At 38.9% G+C, this 27,223-nt stretch overlaps 1 protein-coding gene across 1 annotated transcript; it reads right to left on the reverse strand.

Annotated features, from left to right (window-relative positions):
* On the reverse strand, positions 1 to 27,223 carry LOC123557430 (protein FAM114A2-like). Its single transcript, XM_053543774.1, has 6 exons — positions 27,131 to 27,223; positions 25,583 to 25,648; positions 22,652 to 22,791; positions 12,809 to 12,878; positions 1,829 to 1,882; positions 1 to 303 (listed from the first exon to the last, which is right to left on the reverse strand). Exons 3-6 carry the CDS (start codon positions 22,711 to 22,713, stop codon positions 205 to 207), a joined length of 285 nt encoding a protein of 94 aa, XP_053399749.1. The 5' UTR covers positions 22,714 to 22,791; positions 25,583 to 25,648; positions 27,131 to 27,223; the 3' UTR covers positions 1 to 204.

Raw genomic sequence — 27,223 nt, forward strand, 5'->3', positions numbered from 1 at the left:
CAAGCTTTCACTGTTATACTTGGTCTTATATGATACATATCAACACACAACCTTAGATAGTTAATTGTATTTTATGACTTAAAAATTTTGGTGCAATCTCTCAGTAATGTATTCAGTCATATTTCAAGCACTTTTCATCTAGAACAGCATGTATGATGTCTTGCTAAAACTATGGTAATCTTCTGGCACTTCGTAGACCTGGTATCAGTCTTGTGGTGCCTGGTTCCTCTCTATGGCAGCCTGTTGCAGTACAGGAAGTAAAAGCTGGAAACCATCTTGGATGTAAGAACTACTGTTACTGGCCTGAAAAATGCATAAACTATTATGAAGTAACATACTGATTTAAAAGGAAAGTAAAGATACAACTATTGCAAAACATATGATATTAATAATTCAGTGAATCAAACTAATCTGCTTTTTGTCACTTTTATTGCAAATACAGTGAAACCGCCCTAATCCGAACTCGTATGGATCATAGAAAAGCTAAAAAGCAGATAGATAGTCTTCTTTTGGTATCTGTTTGAGACACTGATAAATCTGCCAGAACTGAAGAAAATTGCATACAACATCTTTTTAGAACTTATGGTTCTCTTTCGCTTATAATTGCTTATTATCAGACCTTCTCTGTCGCTCAAACATGTGCATCCAGTTTTCGTCACCTGTTAGCAAGTTAGAAATAACCAGACTATCACAGACTTTGTTATGTTTTCAAAAGTTCCCAGGCACATTTAAGGCATTGTTTCTTTTGATTCTCAGTGAGCAAATGAGGTACCCACCTAGCACAAACCTTTCTCAGGTCCAAACACTTTTTGAGAATTGTCTGCACACTGCCTTCTGATATGCCAGAACAACTGGCTATATCTTTCACCAACAAGTGTGCAATCTGTTCAACTAAAGCTTTTACAGCAACTATGTTTGCCTTAGTAACTGAGGTGCAATGAAGCGTTTAAAGAGATACCTCGGATAAAACTGCTGAGGCCATAGGACGCTCGGTTCAACCGGTAAGGAACTTATAATGCATGGAAATATTTGGGACCAGAAAATGCATTTGGTTAAGGAAGGATTCGGGTTAGCAAGGCTCCACTATAATAAATTGGCAATTCACTGAAATTGGTTGTATCTCTCTGCTTAGGACTGAGTTTGATGTTGAAACAAGAAGTCCCAAAGAACTTGATAAAGTGAGACCTGCCAACCAAGTTTGACCAATTTGCAGCTCAAGATCATCACAGGCTTGAACTTTAACCTACAAACCTCAAAATCAATAGGGTCACCTGCCAGTCACAAACAACCACCTCCGAAGTTTGAGGTTCCTCAAATGAAACATTCTTGAGTTACCACTCAAACCAGTTTTCAGCTCAAGGTCACTGTGAGCTTGGATTTCAAGCAACCTGCCCTTGAAGTCTGAGGATCCTGGGATAAAGCTTTCTTCAGTTATTGATTGGAAACCAATTTCAACTCGAGGTCACCATGGCCTTGACCTTCCAGCAATAAACCAATATTCAAATATGTCGGTCACAACTAACCTGCCTACAAAGCTGAGGTTCCTGTGCAAAAGTGGTCTTCAGTTATTGATTGGAATAGAGACGATGGACAGATGGATGGTGTGATTATTTTATGCCACACTTAATGGGAAGAAAAACTTGATGATGTTAATAATTGCCAATCCAAAACTTTTGACCTGTCTGATTCTAATAACTGCCTTGGTTATAATTTGAATATTTATGGTAGCTCTCTTTGAGGAGGAACTGGAAATATGTCCAAGTACATCTCTGTGCACTTAACGTATGGTTTTGGGTCGAGGAGGAAAAAGGTTTTGTAAGTATCTTACCTCCAAGTAGATATTTGTCACCAACTGATTGACTTTCAATTCATCATCACCCTCCTGAATCAACAAAAATATTATAATTTCTAAATTGTACCAACTGACAAGGTGAAAAGGCTAAATGACATCACTGTTTCTGACAAACAGCTCAAGCTAAGGCTTTCAATAAAAGCTATTCATACCCACAATAAAAGGGTTGTTTGAAAAGGTTGTACCAACAATAACCAATACTCATTGCATCATTTTCAATGTGAATTACACACTGTTTTGGAATTTTCAAAGACAATAGAGACAAGAGGGTCATGATGACCCTGGATCGCTCACCAGAGTAACATGAGCTACATGTTTCAAATGTCAAACTGATGATTTTTAGAATTTTTTTGGAAGATTTTCCAATGTACAATCAAGTAACCCCTGGGGAGGGGCCAATTTTACCCCGGGGGTCATGATTTGAATAAAGTTTGAAGAAGTCTACTAGGCAATGTTACATATCAATTATCTAAGAGATCTAGGCCTTCTGGTTTATTTTTAGCAAATTTATGAAGACTTCTCTATGTACAATCAAGTAACCCCTGAGGCTGGGCCAATTTGACCCTGGGGGGGGTCAAGATTTGAACAACTTTTGTAGAGGTCCACTAGGCAATGCTACATGTCAAATATCTAAGCTCTAGGCCTTCTGGTTTATTTTTAGAAAATTTTGAAGATTTTTCTATGTACAATCAAGTAACCCCATGGGGCGGGGTCAATTTGACCCTGGGGGTCATGATTTGAACAAATTTTGTAGAAGTCTACTAGGCAATGGTACACGTCAAATATCTAAGATCTAGGCCTTCTGGTTTATTTTTAGAAAAATTTTGAAGATTTTCCTATGTAAAATCAAGTGACCCCTGGGGCGGGGTCAATTTTGACCCCAGGGTCATGATTTGAACAACTTTAGTAAAGGTCTACTAGGCAATGCTACATGTCAAATATCTAAGCTCTAGGGCTTCTGCTGGTTTTTGAGAAGATTTTTTAAGGTTTTCCTATGTAAAATCAAGAGACCACTGGGGCGGGGTCAATTTTGACCCTGGGGGTCATGATTTGAACAAATTTTGTAGAGGTCCACTAGGCAATGCCATATGTGAAATATCTAAGCTCTAGGCCTTCTGGTTTATTTTTAGAAAAATTTTTGAAGATTTTCCTATGTAAGATCAAGTGACCCCTGGGGCGGGGTCAATTTTGACCCCGGGGGTCATGATTTGAACAACTTTAGTAGAGGTCTACTAGGCAATGCTATCTAAGCTCTAGGCCTTCTGGTTTATTTTTAGAAAAATTTTGAAGATTTTTCTATGTACAATCAAGTAACCCCATGGGGCAGGGTCAATTTGACCCTGGGGTCATGATTTGAACAAATTTTGTAGAAGTCTACTTGGCAATGCTACACATGAAATATCTAAGCTCTAGGCCTTCTGGTTTATTTTTAGAAAAATTTTGAAGATTTTCCTATGTAAGATCAAGTGACCCCTGGGGCGGGGTCAATTTTGACACCGGGGTCATGATTTGAACAAATTATGTAGAGGTCCACTAGGCAATGCTACATGTCAAATATCTAAGCTCAGTTTTTTTATTTTTGAAATTTTGAGATTTCCTTAAACAATGACCTCGCGGTCTTTTGACCCAGGTCATGATTTGAAAACTTGTAGGTTACTAGCATGCTAATGTCAATATCTTAGCTCTAGCTCTGTTTGAGAAAATTTTAGATTCCTATTAAATCTTGACTCCTGGGGCAGGGTCAATTTTGACCCCAGGGTCATGATTTGAACAAACTTGGTAGAGTTATCTAAGCTCTAGGCCTTCTGGTTTATTTTTAGAAAAATTTTGAAGATTTTCCTATGTAAGATCAAGTGACCCCTGGGGCGGGGTCAATTTTGACCCCGGGGGTCATGATTTGAACAAATTTTGTAGAGGTCCACTAGGCAATGCTACATGTCAAATATCTAAGCTCTAGGCCTTCTGGTTTATTTTTAGAAAAATTTTGAAGATTTTCCTATGTAAAATCAATTGACCCCTCGGGCGGGGTCAATTTTGACCCCAGGGTCATGATTTGAACAACTTTAGTAGAGGTCTACTAGGCAATGCTATCTAAGCTCTAGGCCTTCTGGTTTATTTTTAGAAAAATTTTTAAGATTTTTCTATGTACAATCAAGTAACCCCATGGGGCAGGGTCAATTTGACCCTGGGGTCATGATTTGAACAAATTTTGTAGAAGTCTACTTGGCAATGCTACACATGAAATATCTAAGCTCTAGGCCTTCTGGTTTATTTTTAGAAAAATTTTGAAGATTTTCCTATGTAAGATCAAGTGACCCCTGGGACGGGGTCAATTTTGACCCCGGGGGTCATGATTTGAACAAATTTTGTAGAGGTCCACTAGGCAATGCTACATGTCAAATATCTAAGCTCTAGGCCTTCTGTTATATTTTTAGAAAATTTTTGAAGATTTTCCTATGTAAAATCAATTGACCCCTCGGACGGGGTCAATTTTGACCCCAGGGTCATGATTTGAACAACTTTAGTAGAGGTCTACTAGGCAATGCTACATGTCAAATATCTAAGCTCTAGGGCTTCTGGTTTTTGAGAAGAAGATTTTTTAAGATTTCCTATGTAAAATCAATTGACTCCTGGGGCAGGGTCAATTTTGACCCCAGGGTCATGATTTGAACAAACTTGGTAGAGGTCCACTAGGCAATGCTTCAAACCAAATATCTAAGCTCTAGGGCTTCTGGTTTTTGAGAAGAAGATTTTTTAAGTTTTTCCTTTTGGTTGCCATGGCAACCAGAGTTCTGCATGGAATTCAATTCTTTGAACAATATTTGTAGAGCTTAACCCAAGGAACATTCCTGTGAAGTTTGGATGAAATTGGCCTAGCCGTTTATGAGGAGATGTCGTTTAAAGTAAAAGTTTACGGACGGATGCCGGACGGTGACTGATCAGAATAGCTCACCCTAAGCCTTTGGCTCTGGTGAGCTAAAAAACAAGAGCTGTCACTATTGGTAACAAATGCCCCTGACGCATGCCCAAGAATGCTACAGCTGTCTGCACAAAATATGCCAGAATAGTTTAGGTATGAATCATTTTGTGACCTTGACCTGAGAGACCCGGGTCATAAGCATAACACACTCTCTCAATTTGGTTAAGTCACAGGGTGAGAACAAGAGCTCGTAGAACACGAAATGCCCCCCTTGATGCATTCAGTAATTGCTGAAGGAACAGAAATTATTTGGTCACTGTACAGAAATGCTCTACTGCTCTGGGTCAATGTGACCTTGACCTTTGACCTATAGACCTCAAAATCAATAGGGGTTATATGCTGGCCATGATTAACCTCCCTATTAAGTTTCATGATCCTAGGCCCAAGCGTTCTCAAGTTATCATCCAGAAATGTTTTAACTGTTCCAGGTCAATGTGACCTTGACCTTTGACCTACTGACCTCAAAATCAATAGAGGTCATTTGCTTGTTATGACCAACCTCCCTATCAACTTCCATGATCCTAGGCCCAAGCGTTCTTAAGTTATCACCCAGAAACCGTTTAACTGTTCCAGGTCACTGTGACCTTGACCTTTGACCTCAAAATCAATAGGGGTCATTTGCTGGTCATGACCAACTTCCCTATCATTTTCATGATCTTAGGCCCAAGCATTCTTGAGTTATCATCTGGAAACCGTTTAACTGTTCTGGGTCACTGTGACCTTGACCTTTGACCTACTGATCTCAGAATCAATAGGGGTCATCTGCTGGTAATGACCAACCTCCAAACCTTATCATCTGGAAACAGATTGGTACAGACCGACCGACATCTGCAAAGCAATATACCTCTCCTTCAAGGGGGGCATAAAAATGTGCAGTCAGTCCGGGGCTCGAACCCGGGACCCCTCGCTTACAGGGCAAGTGCTATACCAACTGAGCTAACCAGCTGCCTGACACATCTTCTCCCCTAACATAACCAAGTCCGTGCCATGACATACACCCCCATAAATTAGAAACTCGTTCTCGAGTTCCGGATGTACGTAATACTGCATGCGTCGTAAGACTGACCAAAGCAAGCATGACATGGTCCTGTGTTGGGTGCCGAATGTCACAGGGTGAGAAAACTGTGCAGTTGGTCCAGGGATCGATATGCGCAAAAAAAAAACATATCATCTCATTATAGGGTACATTTATGCAAAGTAATTTTAAAATCCCTTCCTCGATGGCAGAGTTATGGACCGGACAAGAAAAAGACCGTGCTAACCTTTAACCTTCTATGTGTGACCTTGACCTTAGAGCTAGGGGTCTGGATCTTGCTCATGACACCTTGTCTCATTATGGGGAACATTTATGCCAAGTAATTTCAAAATTCCTTGATGAATGGCAGAGTAATGAACCAGACACCTGATAACCTTTGACTTCTAAGTATTGCCTTGACCTTGGAGCTAGGGATCTGGGTCTTGCGCACAACACATCGTCTCATTATGGGTAACACTGATGCCAAGTTATTTCAAAATCCCTTCATGGATGGCAGAGTTATGGACCAGACACGAAACAGACCCTGTTAACCTTCAACCTCTATGTGTGACCTTGTCCTTAAAGCTAGGGGTCTGGGTCTTGCACATGACATGTCGTCCCATTATGGTGAATATTTATGCCAAGTTATTTCAAATTCCCTTATTGGATGGCAGACTTACAGCCCGGACAAGAATTTACACGGACACATGGACGGACGGTGAGAATTTAATATGGCCGCCTTTGGGGGCATAAAAACACATGTATTGTACTTTATCAAACAAGAGCTCCGCCATGAGGGGCAATATACGCCCGAAGGGTTACATCAGAGGATGGGAGCAAAATTTAAAGAACTTGACTGTTGAAGCCCAAAGGACAGAAACAACAAAGGGAAGAAATTCAAAAAAAAATCTAAGTCCACAAAAAATTCTAACCAGGTACAGGTATGTCAAAATACACCTAAAAATTGGAGGTACCATCCATGCTGTACCACAGGAAAATGGCCTCAGTTTTTCCCTATAGTCAATAATAAAAAAGTTTCAAAATAAGCTATTTATAGTAACATAAAAGGGAAGTAATTCAAAAAATTTTTATAGTAAGTGAACAAAAAAGGATAACCCAAATAAAAACAAGAGCACTGCAATGCAGAGCAATATACACAAAGCAAAGTCATATATGACCTTTCACGCTTAAGTGTGACCCTGACCTTGAAGCGAGTCATCCGAAACATGCGCTCTGCATGTCGTCTCAGTGTGGTGGACATTTGTGCCAAGTTTCTTTGAAATCCTTCAAGCAGTTCAAGAGTTACAGAGCAGACACAAAACAAACTGATATGACCTTTGACCCCTTAGTGTGACCTTGACCTTGAAGTGAGACATCCAAAACATGCGCTCTCTGCACGTCGTCTCGGTGTGGTGAACATTTGTGTCAAGTTTCTTTGAAATCCTTCAAGGGGTTCAAGAGTTACAGAGCGGACACGAAATTGCTAACGGACGGACAGACTGACACCGGGGGTATAACATAACACATTCCTTCGGGCGCATAATAAAAGTGAAGTAATTTTATGTACCCAACAAAAAAAGAAAATTGCTAATTACTTGGGTGCCTGTGACCTTCACCTTTGCACATATTGTCTTGCAATTGTGGATATTTATGCCAGGTTATTTAGATATATAGCCAAGCATGAAAAAGTTACAGACCAGAAAAAAAATACCGAAAATGTTTTATCTCCAAGTATGACCTAGAGCTATCAGTCTAAATCTTACATGCGACAAATCAATTTGTTATTGTGAGTGTTTGTGTTTGTGCCAAGTTACTTGAAATTCCATCCATGCAAAGTAAAGTTGTTGACCAGACCAAAAATAACCTATTATCTTTGACCTCTAAGTGTGACCTTGACCTTTGAGACAGGGGCCTGTCTTATGCCAAGTTGTCTCATTATGGGAAACATTTGTGAATCCACTGATGAATGGGAGAGTTAAGAACGGGATTTGAAACTTATGCTCTAAACTTGTAACCTCCAATTGTGACCTTGACCTTGGAGCAAGAGGTCTGGGTCTTGTGCATGACACATCGTCTCATTATGGGAAACATTTGTACCATATAATTTCAAAATGTGTCAGAGTTACGGACTGGGCACGAAACAGACTCTGTTAAGCCCTTCACACAGACATTGTAAAATGCAACAAATTAGAGGCCATAATTCCACTGAAATGACTGAACCCTAACATTACACTGATATACAAAGTGACAAAGCCCCTGGTTTTTGTATAGGGTCACCCATGGAACATTTATAAAATAAACTTTTTCAGAGCCTGGCCGTAAGACAAGAAGGTGAATTTTTCTTTTGGTAGTCATTGCAACCAGGATTCAACACATAATTAAGTTCTTTGAACTTTTTTGGTACAAGGAACAACCAGGACACGTTTCATCAACTTCCACCAAATAGAGGAGGTTTAGTTTGATGAAGAGTAAGGATAGATGAATGAAGGACGATTGGACAGACCACCACCCAAAGGTAAGTGATCAAAATAGCTTGGCTTTAGTACTTCATGCTCAGGTTAGCTAAAAACTAAAAGATGCTTTTGTAGAAAAACGCATATCTCCCCCAGTGCACAGTAATAGGTAAGAAGTCAATAGGGGACAGGAGCAAAAGACCAAGAGACAATGATGGCTGGCTGCAATAGGGGTCATCCATTCAGCATGTCCAATCATCCCAAGAAGTTTCAACATTCTGGGCCTAGTGGTTCTCAAGTTATGGATTGGAAATGGTTTTCCATGTTCTGGCTATGTGACCTTGACCTTTGATCAAGTGACCCCAAAATCAATAGGGGTCATTTACTCTGCATGTCCAATCATCCTATGAAGTTTCAACATTCTGGTCCAAGTGGTTCTCAAGTTACTGATCGGAAAGAGATTTCCATGTTCAGGCCCCTGTGACCTTGACCTTTGCTCAAGTGACCCCAAAATTGATAAGGGTTATCCACTCTATCACCCTATTAAGTTTAAAGGTTCTGGGTCAAATGGTTCTCAAGTTATTGATCAGAAACGTTTTTCCAATTTCTGGGCCCTGTGACCTTGAACTTTGATCAAGTGACCCAAAAATCAATAAGGGTCATCTACTTTGCATGTCCAATCATCCTATGAAGTTTCAACATTCTGGGTCAAGTGGTTCTCAAATGGTTTTCCATGTTCAGGCCCCTGTGACCTTGACATTTGATGGACTGACCCCAAAAACAATAGAGGTTGTCTACTCCATAAGCCCTACCATCCTATGAAGTTTGACGGTTCTAGGTCAAATGGTTCTCCAGTTATTGAAGTGACGGATGGACAGGGGAGACGGGAGACATAATTACCAAACATGAAAGTCCTAACAATATGCGCATGCCCATTTCTTGGTGATAAGGTATGCAAAGTTTCAGTCAAACTGGATGGAAACTGTATTTGAGTACAAAAGGTATAGATGCAGTTGTAATATGGTTATATCCTTTCCGCAGCCTTAACATACTAAAACTTATTAGCGTCTGATGGCCCTTTTACCTTCCGTAGAAACAACATTATAAACAAAACTTTTTTTGAAAATATTTTGAAATGTCAGGTCCCGCTCTCAAATACGGTTATATCTTTCATCTGAGCATATACTGCACCTTTGCAACTCAAAAAGACCCTAGGTCCTGAAACGCTCACCTCTTCCACATGACCCCTTTTTAGTATACGTCGTTTTTTCTATTATTGACATAGGACCATTTTTGACTCATAGACCCAGTTTTGGGAAATTGACCCAAATTATAAGATAAAAATTCTGACCAATTTTTTGAAACCATTGAAAAAATGGGCTCTAAGGTCACAAATTTTTTTATTATTTGACCTATTTACCAAGGGTTTTTTAAGGTTGTACCCTGTTTAACTTACCTAATATCATCAAGGGGAACATTCTCACTAATTTTTTAGAAGACCATGAAAAAATGGCCTCTAAGAGGGGCACAAAAGGTTTTTTAATTTTTTTACCCACGCCTAGATTTTGACCGCACGGGCCCAGTTTTTGAAACTGACCAATACATCAAAGGGAAAATTCAAAAATCAATTTTCATGAAGATCCATTTAAAATATGGGGCCCAGAAAGTCAAAAAGATTTTAATAATTTTAACCACGACCATTTTTTTACCCCATTTGACCCATTTCAAACATGACCTGATACATCAAGTGAAAATTTAGAAAAAACTTCATACAGATCCCCAAAAAAAAGGGCCCCTAGAGAGGGCCAAGGTTTTTTTTTTATTGACCTACTTACCTAGTTTTTTTAAGGGACGGAACCCCGTTTTCAAATTTGACCTAGTATCATCAAGGGGAACATTCTGACCAATTTTTAGGAGTCCATTCACAAGTATGGCCTCTAGAAGGTCACAAGGTTTTTTTTATTTTAGACCTACTGACCATTTTTGACCGCACATGACCCTTTTCGAACTTGACCCAAACATCAAGATAACTTCAACCAATTTCATACAGATCCCCTGAAAAATATGGGCCCTTTTAAAAGTTTGCAAGGTTTTTTCTATTATTGACCTACTGACCTAGTTTTGAACCGTGGGCCCGTTTCGAACTTTACCTAGATTTCATCAAATAACACAACCAATTTTCATACAGATCCCATAAAAAATTGGCCCAGAATCACAAGGTTTTTTTATTTTTGCCTACTACCAGTTTTTGATGGCACTGACCCACTTTCAACTTACCTAGAAATAATCAAGATTAAGATCTGACCAAATTTTTATGAAACTCAGAAATAATGGCCTCTAAGAGGGCACAAGGTTTTTTTATTTTTAAAAAAACACCTAGTTTTTTTCCGCACGGACCCAGTTTTAACTTTACCAGATATCATCAAGATGAACATTCAAACCCTTCATACAATCCCCGAAAAATATGGCCTTTTTGAGAGGTCACAAGGTTTTTTTTATTTTGACCTACGACCTATTTTTGAGGGACGTGACCCATTTTTGAACTTGACCAATATCATCAAAGGGAACGTTCTGACCAATTTTTATGAAAATCTTTAAATTTAAAGGGCCCCTAAGAGGGCCAATTTTTCTTTTTAGACCTATGACCTAGTTTTTGAAGGCACGACCCAGTTTCAAACTTGACCAAATCATCAAGTGAACAATTACCAATTTTCATAATAAACCGTGAATATATGGGCCCTAGGAGGTCCAAGGTTTTCTATTTTTAAAACCTCTGACCAGTTTTTGAAGGGACGTGCCCAGTTTCAACTTTACCAGATATCATCAAGATAAACATTCTGCCAACTTTCATAAAGATCCCATGAAAAATGTGACCCCAATGCACAACAAAAGTTTTCGGAAAGCACGACGGACGCCGGAACGTACTAAACGCACTGAGGCCTACGTCCGAGAAAAAACTACTAAAAACCGGTATTTCAAAAGGCTCACCTCTAGGTTTTACTTTGGTGACTTGAACTAAAAATGACATTTTGAACGATACATTTAGATGGGGTAACCCCTGACTATCTACGAATCAAAATGCAGATTTCGTTTTCAAGTTTAGCATTTCTACTTTCATTTTATTTACTTCCGGAAATAGCTAATGTCGAGTGACGTCATTTTCTGTGTTGTCAAAAACATAGTTTTACATATGCCTGGCAAGATTGCATAAATGTGTGCTGGCCGTCCTAAGGTTATTAGAGAAATCATTTTTTATCTAAAAATCAGTGCTTTTTCGACATTTTTTAACACATCTGTATGAAAACTGACGTTTGAGACAAAAATGGCTAAACTAAAATGCATTTTAGGAAATCTGTATGTCCTTTCTGCAGCCTTAACATACTAAAACGTATTAGCGTCTGATGGCCCTTTCATGCTTCCGTAGAAACAACATTTATTACATGAAACTTATTTTGAAAATATTTCTGAAATGTCTAGGTCTGCAGTTCTCAAATACGGTTATATCTTACATCTGAGGCATATACTGACACTCTCAGATAACATCAAAAATGACATTTTGAGCCTTTGATGAAGTTCCAAAATTATCAATGTACCCTTGGGATTTGTGTTTATCCAGAGCTCAAATATTTTTTCATAGATTAAAAGCTGATATGCTGTACTAAAAAAAAAGAAGAAAAAAAAAAGAAGTCCACGCACATACATTTAGACGGGGGTGACCCCTGCGCGTAACCCTGACTATCTACGAATCAAAATGCGGCTTTTGTTTTCAACTTTAGCATTTCTACTTTCATTTTATTTACTTCCGGAAATAGCTTAAGGTCGACTGACGTCATTTTCTATGTTGTCAAAAACACACATATGCCTGGCAAGATTGCATAAATATGTGCTGGCCGTCCTAAGGTTATAATTTTTTTTTTGGGGGGGGGGGGGGGGGGGGGGTTTATGGCGCACCAACACAGTATAGGTTATCCTAAGGTTATAAGGTTTAGTCTAAAAGTGTATTAAGTTTATTTATAGGTTATTAATTTTGTTTAGGAAATATGCAAAAGTTCTGCTGCTGAAACATTGTGCAACATTAGGAGACCTGCCCCCTGGCGGCCGTGGCCATTCTGCATGAATGAAAGGTAAACACCAAAAGTATAGTCCTGATAAAATGGTTTTGTGGACATCCAACAATAGCTCACCATCAACACTAAATAATCTAAGCAGGATTAGCCAACAATATACACAATTTCCTAGGTTTTATATCACTGACTCCTGTAAATTTTTATAAAAATCTGACCAGGTGTCGGACAGAGCTATATAATGACCGAGGGATGGACAGGACATAGTGATTCCAGTGTAGCCTCCCCTCTCAACTCATTTAATAGGCAAATAGACAGGTGGAAATATGTCAATTCTGAATGTTTTGTTTAGACTTCTAATGACATTTTTGACCATTTGTTCTAACCTAATGTCTAAATATTACTATTAATGCACATTGATAAATAACAAAAACTAAAATTTACCTGCTTGTTTAAACATTCCACGAATTTAGTTGACAATATTCCAATTTCTGCTGTCAAAACTTTGGTCAACCTGAATATCATAAAATAATTTGTAAATGCTATGTATTATATAATTTGGTCAACCCGAATACTACAATAATTTTGTATATGATATATATATTATTACATTCTTGTTATTATTCTCTATTAAGTTACTGTCACAGGGTGAGAAAAATGTACAGCCAGACCGGGACTCGCACCTGGGGCCTTGGAATATGGTTCAGATGCTCTACCGACTGAGCTACCAGCTGCCTACACACCTTCTCCCCATTTTAATATTCAAGTCCTGTAACGTGACATTTTTCCCACCATTTTTGAAATTTGTCCTCGAATTTCAGCGAGTACTTTACCTATAAGCAATTACAGGCGTCGGAGACTAACAAGTGTAATGCTGTCACTGTCCCTCGTTTGCTGCCAAATGTCGCAGGCTGAGAAAAATGTGCAGCCAGACCAGAACTCAGACCTGGGCCCTCGGAATACCATTCCGATGGTCTATCGACTAAGTTTCCTGGCCAACTACACACCTTTTCCCCATTTTGATATTCAAGACCTATACCGTAACATTACAATGGAACTGGAATTGTCAATATATTTCTATACTGACATCTGAATTTCATTTCAATGTATGTTGTTTTATTAATTTTTAATATTTTTGTCAGTTTTTATTTTTCATTAAACCAAGGACCATAATTCTGGTTTGGCCAAATGTGAAATCCAACAGAGAACACATTAGGCACACAACTTCACATGCTATATAACAATCTTGTAATGTTTAATGTAGATCAAGTATATTTTATGATACATGTGACACAAACTTTTTTGCCCTTATTCATAAGCCAAGGGCCATAACTCTGGTTTTACAGAGTGAAATCGAAAAACAAAGAGTTCCACCAAGCAGGGCAATATACCCCTAGAGGATTATATCAGAGGAGGATGGGAGCAAAATTAAAAGAACTGAAGCCCAAAGGGCAGGAACAACAAAGGGAAAAAATTCTAAAAAAAATGTAGGTCCACAAAAAAAAAACAAGAGGACCATGATGGTCCTGAATCGCTCACCTCTTCCCACATGACCCAGTTTTGAGTATGACGTCGTTTTTTCTATTATTTGACATAGTGACCTAGTGTATGAGCTGATGTGACCCAGTTTTGAACTTGACCTAGATATTATCAAGATAAAAATTCTGACCAATTTTCATGAAGATCCATTCAAAAATATGGTCTCTAGAGAGGTCACAAGGTTTTTCTATCATTTGACCTTAGTATTGACCTAGTTTTCGAAGGAACCTGACCCTGTTTTGAACTTTATCTAGATATCATCAAGGTGAACACTCTCACTAATTTTCATGAAGATCTCATAAACAAGAGGGCCAAGATGGCCCTAGGTCGCTCACCTAAGAAACACTCCATAACAGTGTAAAACATGTTTGACCTAGTGATTTCATGGAAACAAATATTCTGACCAATTTTCATTAAGATTGGACCAAAAAACTGGTCTCTTGCAATAAAACAAGCATTTTCTTAGATATGACCTAGTTTTTGACCCTAGATGACCCATGTTCAAACTCGACCTAGATTTTATCAAGGCAATCATTCTGACCAAAATTCATGAAGATCAACTGAAAAATACAGCCTCTATCACATACAGAAGTTTTTTCTTTGATTTGACCAAGTGACCTAGTTTTTGACCTCAGATGACCCATATTCAAATTCGACCTAGATTTCATTAAGGCAATCAACCTGACCAAATTTCATAAATATCAACTGAAAACAAGAGCTGTCTCCATAGGATGACATATGCCCCCGATGGCACTTTGAATGAGTAGTTATGGCCGATGTTAGAGTTTAGGACCTTTGACCTACGGAGCTGGGTCTTGCGCGCGACACGTCGTCTTACTGTGCCACACATTCATGCATAGTTATTTTAAAATCCATGCATGAATGACAAAGATATGGACCGGACACGCCCACAATGGGACTATCATGAAAAATGACCTTTTAACCCCCAAAGTGTGACCTTGACCTTTGAGCTACGGACCTGGGTCTTGCGCGCGACACGTTGTCTTACTGTGGTACACATTCATGCCAAGTTATTTGAAAATCCATCCATGGTTGACAAAGATATGGACCGGACACGCCCATCAATGCACTATCCTTAATGTCTAAGTGTGACCTTGACCTTTGAGCTACGGACCGGGTCTTGCGCGCGACATGTCGTCTTTCTGTGGTACACATTCATGCCCAATAATTTTAAAATCCATGCATGATGACAAAGATATGGACCGGACACGCCCATCAATGCACTCTCCTTTAATGTCTAAGTGTGACCTTGACCTTTGAGCTACGGACCTGGGTCTTGCGCGCGACACGTCGTCTTACTGTGGTTCACATTCATGCCAAGTTATTTGAAAATCCATCCATCGATGACAAAAATATGGACCGGACACGCCCATCAATGCACTCTCCTTTAATGTCTAAGTGTGACCTTGACCTTTGAGCTACGGACCTGGGTCTTACGCGCGACACGTCGTCTTACTGTGGTACACATTCATGCCAAGTTATTTGAAAATCCATCCACTGATGACAAAGATATGGACCAGACACGAAAATTGAGGAGACTGACAGACTGACAGACCGACAGACGGACAGACGGTTCAAAAACTATATGCCTCCCTTCGGGGGCATAAAAACAGTCTCTATCGCATACACAAGGTTTTTCTTTAATTTGACCTAGTGAACTAGTTTTTGACCTCAGATAACCCAACCGACCTAGTTTTCATCAAGGCAATCACTCTGCCCAAATTTCATGAAGATCAATTGAAAAATACATCCTCTATTGCATACACAATGTTTTTCTTTGATTTGACCTAGTGACCTAGTTTTTGACCCCAGATGACCCATTTTCAAAATCAGCCTAGATTTTATCAAGGTAATCATTCTGGCTAAATTTCATGAAGATCAGTTGAAAAATACAGCCTCTATTGCATACACAAGGTTTTTCTTTGATTTGACCTAGTGACCTAATTTTTGACCGCAGATGACCCATTTTCGAACTCGGCCTAGATTTTATCGAGATAATCATTCTGGCTAAATTTCATGAAGATCAGTTGAAAAATACAGCCTCTATTGCATACACAAGGTTTTTCTTTGATTTGACCTAGTGACCTAGTTTTTGACCCCAGATGACCCATTTTCGAACTTGGCCTAAATTTCATCAAGGTAATCATTCTGACCAAAATTCATGAAGATCAATTGAAAAATACAGCCTCTATTGCATACACAATGTTTTTCTTCGATTTGACCTAGTGACCTAGTTTTTGACCCCAGATGACCCATTTTCGAACTCAGCCTAGATTTCATCAAGGTAATCATTCTGACCAAAATTTATGAAGATCAATTGAAAAATACCGCCTCTATCGCATACACAAGGTTTTTCTTTGATTTGACCTAGTGACCTAGTTTTTGACCCGAGATGACCCATTTCGAACTCGGCCTAGATTTCATCAAGGCAATCATCTGACCAAAATTCATGAAGATCAATTGAAAAATACAGCCTCTATCGCATACACAAGGTTTTTCTTTGATTTGACCTAGTGACCTAGTTTTTGACCCGAGATGACCCATTTTCGAACTTGGCCTAGATTTCATCAAGGTTATCATTCTGACCAATATTCATGAAGAAGATTTGAAAAATACAGCCTCTATCGCATACACAAGGTTTTTATTTGATTTGACCTAGTGACCTAGTTTTTGACCCGCGATGACACATTTTCGAACTTGGCTTAGATTTCATCAAGGTTATCATTCTGACCAATATTCATGAAGATTAATTGAAAAATACCACCTCTATCGCATACACAAGGTTTTTCTTTGATTTGACCTAGTGACCTAGTTTTTGACCCGAGATGACCCATTTTCGAACTCGGCCTAGATTTCATCAAAGTTAACATTCTGACCAATATTCATGAAGATTAAATGAAAAATACAGCCTCTAATCGCATACACAAGGTTTTTTCTTTGATTTGACCTAGTGACCTAGTTTTGACCCGAGATGACCCATTTTCGAACTCGCCTAGATTTCATCAAGGTTATCATTCTGACCAATACTCATGAAGATTAATTGAAAAATACAGCCTCTATCGCATACACAAGCTAAATGTTGACAGACGACGGACGACAGACGACAGACGCCAGATGCCAGACGACGGACGCCGGACGCCGGACATCGAGCGATCAGAAAAACTCACCTGAGCATTGCTCAGGTGAGCTAAAAATATGGCCTCTACAGAGGTCACAAGGTTTTTCTATTTTTATACCTACTGGCCTAGTTTTTGACTGCACGTGACCCAGTTTCGAAACTGACCTAGATATCATCAAGGTGAACATTCAGATCAATTTTCAATAAGATCCATTGAAAAATATGGCCTCTAGAGAGGTCAAAAGATTTTAATAATTTTAGACCTATTGACCTAGTTTTTTACCGCAGTTGACCCAGTTTCAAACTTGACCTAGATATCATCAAGATGAACATTCAGACCAACTTTCATACAGATCCCATGAAAAAAATGGCCTCTAGAGAGGTCACAAGGTTGTTTTATTATTTGACCTACTGACCTAGTTTTTTAAGGCACGTGGCCCAGTTTCAAACTTGACCTAGATATCATCAAGGTGAACATTCTGACCAATTTTTATGGAGATCAATTCACAAGTATGGCCTCTAGAGAGGTCACAAGGTTTTTCTATTTTTAGACCTACTGACCTAGTTTTTGACCGCACATGACCCTGTTTCAAACTTGACCTAGATATCATCAAGATGAACATTCAGACCAATTTTCATGCAGATCCCATGAAAAATATGGCCTTTAAAGAGGTCACAAGGTTTTTTCATTATTTGACCTACTGACCTAGTTTTTGATGGCACGTGACCTGCTTTCGAACTTGACCTAGATATCATCAAGACGAACATTCAGACCAACTTTCATAAAGATCCCATGAAAAATATGGCCTCTAGCGGGGCCCAACAAGGTTTTTCTATTATTTGACCTAACTGCCCCTTAGTTTTTTAAGGCACGTGACCCAGTTTCGAACTTGACCTAAAATATCATCAAGGTGAACATTCTGCCCAAATTTTTCATGAAGATCTCATGAAATATATGGCCTCTAGAGAGGTCACAAGGTTTTTCTATTTTTAGACCTACGACCTAGTTTTGACCACAGTAACCCAGTTTCGAACTTGACCTAGATATCATCAAGATGAACATTCAGACCAACTTTCATACAGATCCCATGAAAAATAGGGCCTTTAGAGAGGTCACAAGGTTTTCTATTATTTGACCTCTGACCTAGTTTTTGATGGCACGTGCCCCAGTTTCGAACTTGACCTAGATATCATCAAGGTGAACGTCTGACCAATTTTCATGAAGATCTTGTGAAATATATGGCCTCTAGAGAGGTCACAAGTTTTTTATAATAGACCAGACCAGTTTTTGATGGCACGGACCCAGTTTGAACCTGAACTAGATATCATCAAGGTGACCATTCTGACCATTTCATGGAAGATCTGTGAAATAATGGCTTCTAGAGAGCCACCAAGGTTTTTCTATTGTAGAAACTACTGACCTAGTTTTGGAAAGGCACGTGGCCCCGTTCAAACTGACCAGATATCATCAAGAGAACATTCGACCAACTTCAAAAGATCCCATGAAAAATGTGACCTAGAGTGGTCCAAGGCAAAAGTTTCACGGAATGACGCACGCACGCACGGGATGACGGACGACGGACGCCTGCACGATCACAAAAGCCACTTTGTGACAGAGTGAGCGAAAAAGTTACAAAAATATCCTATTTATAGTAACAAACAAGGGATGTAACTCTATAAACAAGAGGACCATGATGTCCTGAATCGCTCCCGATCCCCAAATGCCCAGTGTTGAACTGAGGATGACGTCGTTATTTTATTATTGACATAGTGACATAGATATATCAAGATAAAAAATTCTGACCAATTTTCATGAAGATCCATGAAAAATTGGCCTCTTAGAGAGTACAAGGTTTTTCTTTATTGACCTAATGACCTAGTTTTTGAAGGACGTGACCCACTTTAAACATGACCTAGATATCATCAAGTTGAACATTTCACCCAATTTTCATGAAGATCTCGTGAAAAATATGGCCTCTAGAGAGGGTCACAAGGTTTTTCTATTTTTCGACTACTGACAGGTTTTGATCGCCACTGACCCGTACGAAACTGACCTAGATATCATCAAGCTGCAACAGTCTCACCAATTTTATGAAGATCCTTGAGAAATATGGCCCTAGAGAGCACAAGGTTTTTTCTATTTTTTAGACCTACTCTGACCTAGTTTTTGACCCACGTGGACCCCAGTTTCGAATTGACTTAGATATCATCAAGGTGAACATCTGACAATATTCATGAAGATCTCATGAAAAAATATGGCCTTAGAGAGGTCACAAGGTTTTTTTTCTATTTGTAGATCACGACCTAGTTTTTAAACCCAGTGACAGTTTCGAAACTCTTGACCCAGATATCTTCAAGGTAAACAATCTGACCAATTTTCATGAAATCCATGAAAAATATCGGCCTCTAGAGAGGTCACAAGGGTTCTCCTATTTTTAGACCCTACTGACCTAGTTTTTGACCGCACTCGTGACCCAGTTTCGAACTTGACCCTAGATATTAATCAGTAAACAGTCTGCCAATTTTCATGAAGATCCATTGCGAAATATGCATTAGAGAGGTCACAAGGTTTTTTTTCTATTTTTAGATCTACGACCTAGTTCTTGGACCCCACATGACCCCAGTTTCGGAACCTGACCTAGATATCATCAAGGTGAACATTCTGACCAAATTCATGAAGATATCATGAAAATTGGCATCTAGAAGGTCACAAGGTTTTTCTATTGTAGATCTACTGACCTAGGTTGGTTTAACCCCACGTGACCCAGTTTCAACTTGACCTAGAATCATCAGGGTGAACATTCTGACCAATTTTCATGAAGATCCATGAGAAAAATTTTTATGGGCCTCTAGAGAGGTCACAGGTTTTTTTTTATTTTAGGACCTAATGACCTAGTTTTTGACCCTAGGTGACCCAGTTTCGAACTTGACCTAGATATCATCAAGGTTAACATTCTCACAATATAATGAAGATCTCATGAAAAATATGGCCCTAGAGAGGTCACAATGTTTTTTTTTTTTTTCTATTTTAGACATACTGACCTACGTTTTTCAACCCACGGTGACCCAGTTTCGAATTGATCTAATATCATCAAGGGGAACATTCTGACCAATTTTAATGAAGGATCTTATGAAAATTTATGGCCTATAGAAGGTCACAAGGTTTTTTCTATTTTAGAACTACGGACACCTAGTTGTTGATGGCACGTGACCCAGTTTCGAAACTTGACCTAGATATCATCAAGAAAGAACATTTGACCAACTTTCATAAAGATTTCCCATGAAAAATGTGGCCTCTAGAGTGGTCACAAGCAAAAGTTTACGGAAGCACGCGACGGAAGACGGACGAAGGACACCGCCGCGATCACAAAAGTCACATTGTCACTTTGTGACAGGTGAGCTAAAAAACTTGTAAGTCCACAAAAGGGATTTGCGAAATAAAACTAGAGCTATAACTGAAATTGATGAATGTACTGCCCCACCCCCACCCCCACACACACTGACACAGTACATTACAATTTGATGCACACAAGCTTGCATAATTATGTGGACTGTATGTATATAGACTCTATGTATATAGTATAGTATCAAAAAAAACAAAGCTCACTTAACTCTGCCAAAAAAATTTCTGAAAGAAAACCCTTAATATGCCCCTTGCAAAGTAAGGTTGGTTACTGATCACTTGTGTTTGAAGTTCATTAATTGTGTGGCACTGGTTCGGAGATTGGTTTGCACACACGATTGCATATGCAGATCTATGTATATAGCATAGTACAACAAAAACAAAACTCCATAATCTAAAAGAAACATAACATGCACCATGCACAACTAGTGTTGGTACTGATCACTTGTGTTAAGTTTCATTAAATTGTGTGCAAGGGTTCGGGAGAATAGGCGCGTACAAGATTACATATGCGAACTGTATGTATATAGGATATTAACAACAAGAGGGCCATGATGGCCCTATATTGCTCACCTGAATTTAATTGCTTTCTTGAAAAAAATTCTTCGCTAAAGCTAAAAGCGCCAACACAATGGGGTGGGGTCAATTGACCAAGGAGTCATGATTGAACAATTTTGAGAAGTATATAGGCAATGGTACATATCAAATACTAACATCTAGGGCCTTCTCGGTTTTATTTTTAGAAAAATGTTGAAGATTTCCTATGTAAATCAAGTGACCCCTGGGGCGGGGTAATGATCTGAACAAATTTGTAGAGGGTCCAAAAGCAATGCGAATGTGAATATCTAAGCTCTATGACCTTCATTAAAGTGGGTCCAATTTTACCCTGCGGGGGTCATGATTGAACAAATTTTGTTAGAGGTCCACTAGGGCAATGCTACAAATGAAATATCTAAGTCTAGCCTTCTGGTTTATTTTGAAGATTTTTCTATGTTACAATCAACGTAATCCCATGAGGCGAGTCAATTTGACCCGGGGGTATGAATTTGAACAAATTTTGTAGAGGTCACTAGCAATGCACATGTGAAATATCTAAGCTCTAGGCCTTCTGGTTTATTTTAGAAATTTTTTGAAGATTTCCTATGTTAAATCAAGTGACCCATGGGTGAGGTCATTTGACCTGGGATGATTGAACAATTTTAGTCGAGCGTCCAATAAGGCAATGCTACATGGCAAATATCTAAGCGCTAGGGCCTATGGTTTTTGAGAAGAGATTTTTTAGATTTTCCTATGTTAAATCAAGCGACCCCGGGGGCGGGGTGAATTTGTGACCCTGGGGTCATGATTTGAACAAAATTGATAAAGGTCCACGAGGCAATGCTTCACACCAAATATCTAAGCTCTAGGCTTTCTGGTTTTGAGAACAAAGATTTTTTAAAGTTTTCCTTTGGTTGCCATGGAAACCAGAATCTGTATGGAAATTGTTTCAGTTATTTGAACAATTTTTATTAGAAGACCATCAAAGGAACATCCCTGGTGAAGGTTCATCAAATTGGCCTGTTGGTTTTTGGTTAGGAGGAGATGTTGTTAAGGAAAGTGTGGACAGACGGGACGGACTGACGACGGGAGCCGATCACAATACCTCAATGAGCACTTTGTGCCAGGTGAGCTAAAAAACAAAGTCCAGGAATTGTTGCAGCAGTTTTCTGATAACCAACAAGCACCTGCACAAATAGGGTCACTATGATCAATTGTGTTAAGTGCATTTAAATTGCGTCGCATGAATTCAGAGATAAGGTGCACACAAGATTGCATATATGCAGACTAGTTATACAGTATTTATACTAAGAAAAACAAAAAGTCCCGTAAAACTCTCCAATTTTTTTTTATGAAAGAACCTAACATGCATCATGGACAACTACCGTTGTTACTGATCACTTGTGTGAAATTTCAATAAAGTGTGTCAAGTGGATGAGGAGAGTTGGTGCGGATGGATGGATGGACAGACTGAAACCAGTATACCCCCCTTACAACTTTGTTGTTGGGGGTGGGGGTGCAACTACAAGGAGAGTTCATGGCTGCGGATTTCTGTACTAGTTACCACAGTAAAGTTTTACACTGTGACTGCAGATTTCTATATGAGTTATCTGAATAAAATGTAACTGCTATCAGGAAAATTCTAACTGTATGTTTATGTATCAGTTACCTGAGTAAAGTAAAGCTGCATGCAGGAAAGTCTATGATTGCAGATTTTTGTATAAGTATCATTTCCCCAGCCTTGTGAAACTGTTCTATACACTTGGATGTCAACTCTGCTAAACTACTGATAGCAACCTGATGAATTCCCTGAAACACAAGAATATAGTTTAGCGACAGCCACTTACCAACACTATTTTACAATGGAAATAATCTATAATACTGAAAGCTTTGTAGGTAGTTATCTTTATTTCAGTCTCTCATTGCTATCTACCATATGCATTAAAATTTCAGAAGTATGGAAGTTATTGTACAGACAACAATGTATTGATAGCAAAGGAGACTATTCCAAAAGCCTTGTCAACCTAAACACAAGAGTTGTCGCAGGAGACAGCCAAAGTTGGAAAACTGAAACTGTCACTGGAGTGCTTAATGACTTCAATGTGGGTGATTATACTTGACAACAGTTTAAGTCAAATGTATTAGGTAATAACAGAGATAGAGAGAAAGTGTATGAAAAGCTCAACTGTCACAAATGGTCTATTTCTGCAAGAGTAATGCATCATGTGTCATATCCTGTAGTCAATAATGTGGAACAACTATTTTAAGTTTGAATCAAAGTCATTCAGTCATATGACGAGACAGAAAAAAAGTGCATCACAACTTTAACCTAAAATTCTAAGTAAAAAGGGGCATAGTTCATAAAATATTTCAACCAGTGCTATAGGAGGAATAGCACAGATCAAAGAATCTGACAAATCAAGGATCATGACAAAAATAATTTAATTAGAAGGTGATGATAATATGCACAACTATACTTCACACTTATCACTCCTGACGTTTGGTGAAGTAGTGTAAGAAGCAAGTAGTGTAAACAATGTAAAATATTCAAATAAGAACCAGGGGTCAAATTGACCCCGCCCAGGGGTCACTTGATTTTACATAGGACAATATTCTTTTAAAGTTTTTTCCTATTAGTCTAGGTAAAACTTGAAGGACCCCTGGGGCGGGGCACCTTTAACCCCAGGGGCACAATTTGAACAATCTATAGAGGACCATTAGATGATTTGACACATGCCAAAAAAAGATATCGCGGCTCTACGCCTTGCGGTTTTGGCAAGAGATTTTAAGTTTTTTCCTTTCGGTCATGGCAATCCCCGAGGAGGTTCAGTATGGGAATCAATCTTTGAACAATTTGTAAAGAGACCATCAGGGAACATCCCATGTGAAGTTTCATCAATAATGGCCTGGTGTTTTTAGGAGGAGGGAGATGTTGTTTAAAAGGAAATGTGGCCGGACAGACGGACACCAGGCGGGGCGATGCGATCACAATAGCTCACCCCGAGCACTTTGTGATCAGAGTGCAGCTAAAAACAAGAAGTAGGTCAATTAGGTCAAGGTCACAGTCGGGTGACCCTTATCACTTGGGGTCCATTAAGGTAAATATATTAAACAGGTCTAGGAAATATGATCTGATAATTTTTGAAGTATTTTTTCCTTATAACTCAATATCAAGTGGACCACTGGGGCGGGGCCTATTTTCACCCCGGGGCATAATTCGAACATTCTGGTAGAATCAACTAGGCAATGATCCATAACAAAAATATCAAAGGCATAGGCCTGAACTTTCAGACAAGAGATGTTTAAAGTTTTTTCCCTACAAGTCTATGTAAAATTGGGCCTCAGAGCAGGGCTCTTTCACCCCAGGGACATAACCTAGAACATTTGGTAAGTAGACCACTAGCAATGAAACATACCAAATATCAAAGCAGAGACATGTGTTTTCAGGTTAAAAAGATTTTTTAAAGTTGTTTCCGATATATGTCTATGTAAAAACTAGGGACGCCCGTGGCAGGGGGCCCCAGTGCCTCTTTTCACCCAAGGGGAATAATCTGGAAAAACTCTTGGTAGAGGACCAAGGCAAATGCTACCAATATCAAAGCCTAGGTCTGTGTTTCAGGTAAGATTTGTAATTTTTTTCCCCATACAAGTCTATATAAACCATGTGACCCCATGGGCGGGGCACAGTTAATCATAGGGGGATCATTTGAACAAATCTTGGTAGAGGCCCACTATTGATGCTACTACCAAATATCAAAGACCAGGCCTTTTGTTTTGACAAAGAAGATTTTTCAAGTTGTTTTCAAAGTTTTTCCCTATATAAGGCTATAGACACAATGTAACCCCCCAGGCAGGGCATATTTATCCTAGGGGAATTAATTTGATATAATCTTTTGTAGAGGGCCCAATAAGATGATGCGACATACTACATATCAAATCCCTAGGCTTAGTTTTGGATAAGAGATTTTCAAAGTTTTCCCATATAAGTCTATTATAAAACATGTGGGACCATGGGGGGGAAGATTTGACCTAGGTGGATAATTTGATAATTTGGTAGAGGACCTAGTGAGCTACAGACCAAATATCATAAGTCCTAGGCCTTGAGGTTTGGGACGAACAAGAAGATTTTTTAAAGTTTTTTCTTGGTTCCATGGCAACCAGAGTCGTGATGGAATTCAATTCTTTGACATTTTAAAGGAAGACCATCCACGTATCAGTCCTCGTGGAAGTTTCATCAAATTGGCTGTGGTTTAGGAGAAGATATTGTTTAAAGGAAAAAGACGGACTGACGTCGGATGGTGAGCGATCACAATTGCTCACTCTGAGCCTTTGGCTCAGTGTGAGCTAAAAATTTGGGAGGCACAACAATTAGTAAAGATTTGGAGATTTTCTGGTTTTTCTTATTTAAATTTATGTCCTCTGATTTTTTATGGGTTTTTTTTCTCTTCAGTTTGTGGTCCTTACTGTTATTGCTCTGGGTTTTTTTTCTCCCTTAAACATCAAGGAAGATCTCCAAATATCCATGTTTAGGTTGATAGAAATAACAATATTAGCCAATTTCTTTGCATAAATATAGATATCTGTAATTAAGTTCTCTCACCTTTACAACTTGTTTACTTTCAGCATCACAACATTCAGCCAATTTCTCTTCAATACCATCTCTAGTCTGAAAATACATTAATGATAGGTTAATGTGTGATGAACAATAAACTCAAAACAGGAGTGCCATCATGGCCACAAGTCGCTCACATAGCCTTAACTATTTGACCTTCAATATATGCATGGCACACTGCATCACAAACTGTGTTTAGTATGAAATATGTTTAAGCTCTGGCAGCCCCTAAAAGGGGTCAAGTGTCCCCATTTGAACAATGTTGACAGAGGATCTTAAAAGAATGCTACAGGCCAAGTTTAGTGAAAATTCATCAAGTGGTTCATTAAAAGAAGTCATCAAAAGAGTTTTCTATTTTTACCTCTGGCTGCTCCTAAGGCACCATCAATACCATTTCAACAAATGTGAGACAAGGATGCTACACACCAAGCTTGGTGAAGATCCACCAATTGATTCATGAGAATTTATTTAAATGTGTTTCTATTTTTAGCTCTCATGAGCAGTACAATAAAGCTAAGAGAGGTCTTAATAAATTCTACAGACCAAGTTTCTAAACAACAGGACCTATATCGCTCACCTGACTTAAATGGGTACATGATTTCTTTGTTGCAGAGCCCTACATAGTACTATGATATGTCAAATATCTAAACTCTAGGTTTTGAGGTTTTAGACTGGAAGGGCAGAGGCGAAAATGTTTAAGAAACAAGAAGGCCATGGTGGCTCCACTGACATTCACAGCTTGATTGCTAGGAAATATGCTGTGAGAAATTATTTTAAAAATTGGGCCAGCAGTTTCAGCAGATAAGATTTTAAATTTTTTCCAAATAGCCATATAGGGAAAACAAGCCTCTCCCACTGGCAGCATTTTTTTTAAAGAGAGTGATCTGAATGAATTTAACATTGGGTAACAAAAGGGACATTGCTATGAAAGCATTTTCAAATAGAGCATTGCCAAGCAGTTTCAGTGGGAATTTTTTTAAGTTTTACATCATACAGAAAAAAAAATATTCATGAGTGTGTGTGTTCAGGTTTAGTATCTTTTTCAACAATTTTTCAGTCAGATAAACGATGATATTTACTTCTAGCATCGAGCGCAATGCCAAAGTTAATAGTGCTGCTCTATCAAATGCACTTGAATATCATGCCGTAAACATATGACATGATACCCTACCAAGTCACAATATACTGACACCAGGCTGACCAGTCTTAGTACTATCTTCTTAAAGCTGAGCACCAAGTGAGGTAGCTGCTAGTACCATTTTGAACTTCTTTGTATGCCAGACAGCAAACCAACAACCTCCCACTCTCCATAAGACACTAAGAAAACAGAATAGCATGAGCTAAAGAATGATTCATTTGTTGGGTTTAATGTCACACTGACACAGTTATAGGTCATATGGCGACTTTCCTGCTTTGATGGTGGAGGAAGACCCCAGGTGCCCCTCCGTGCATTATTTCATCACGAGCGCGCACCTTGGTAGAACCACCAACCTGCATGAGGGAAGGGATTTTAACCAAATATAATTGAAAACATACCCTAAGCAATTTATCTGGAGTTGTTCCAACATTTAAACTCCTTTCATAAAGCAGTAACACAAGGTTGAAAAATCCGGTTCAGTGACATCGCCC

This window comes from Mercenaria mercenaria, chromosome 5, assembly GCF_021730395.1.
Source record: "Mercenaria mercenaria strain notata chromosome 5, MADL_Memer_1, whole genome shotgun sequence".
NCBI classification, from domain to species: Eukaryota; Metazoa; Mollusca; class Bivalvia; order Venerida; family Veneridae; genus Mercenaria; species Mercenaria mercenaria.

Bases quoted from the DNA above. Each gene is read 5' to 3' on its own strand.
- LOC123557430 (XM_053543774.1), bottom strand. From the start codon at position 22,713: ATGATACTTATACAAAAATCTGCAATCATAGACTTTCCTGCATGCAGC. The intron at 12,879-22,651 runs GTAACTGATACA...TATGATATTCAG, and splicing joins TGCAGCTTTACTTTACTCAG to GTTGACCAAAGTTTTGACAG. The intron at 1,883-12,808 runs GTAAATTTTAGT...TTGTTGATTCAG, and splicing joins TGGAATGTTTAAACAAGCAG to GAGGGTGATGATGAATTGAA.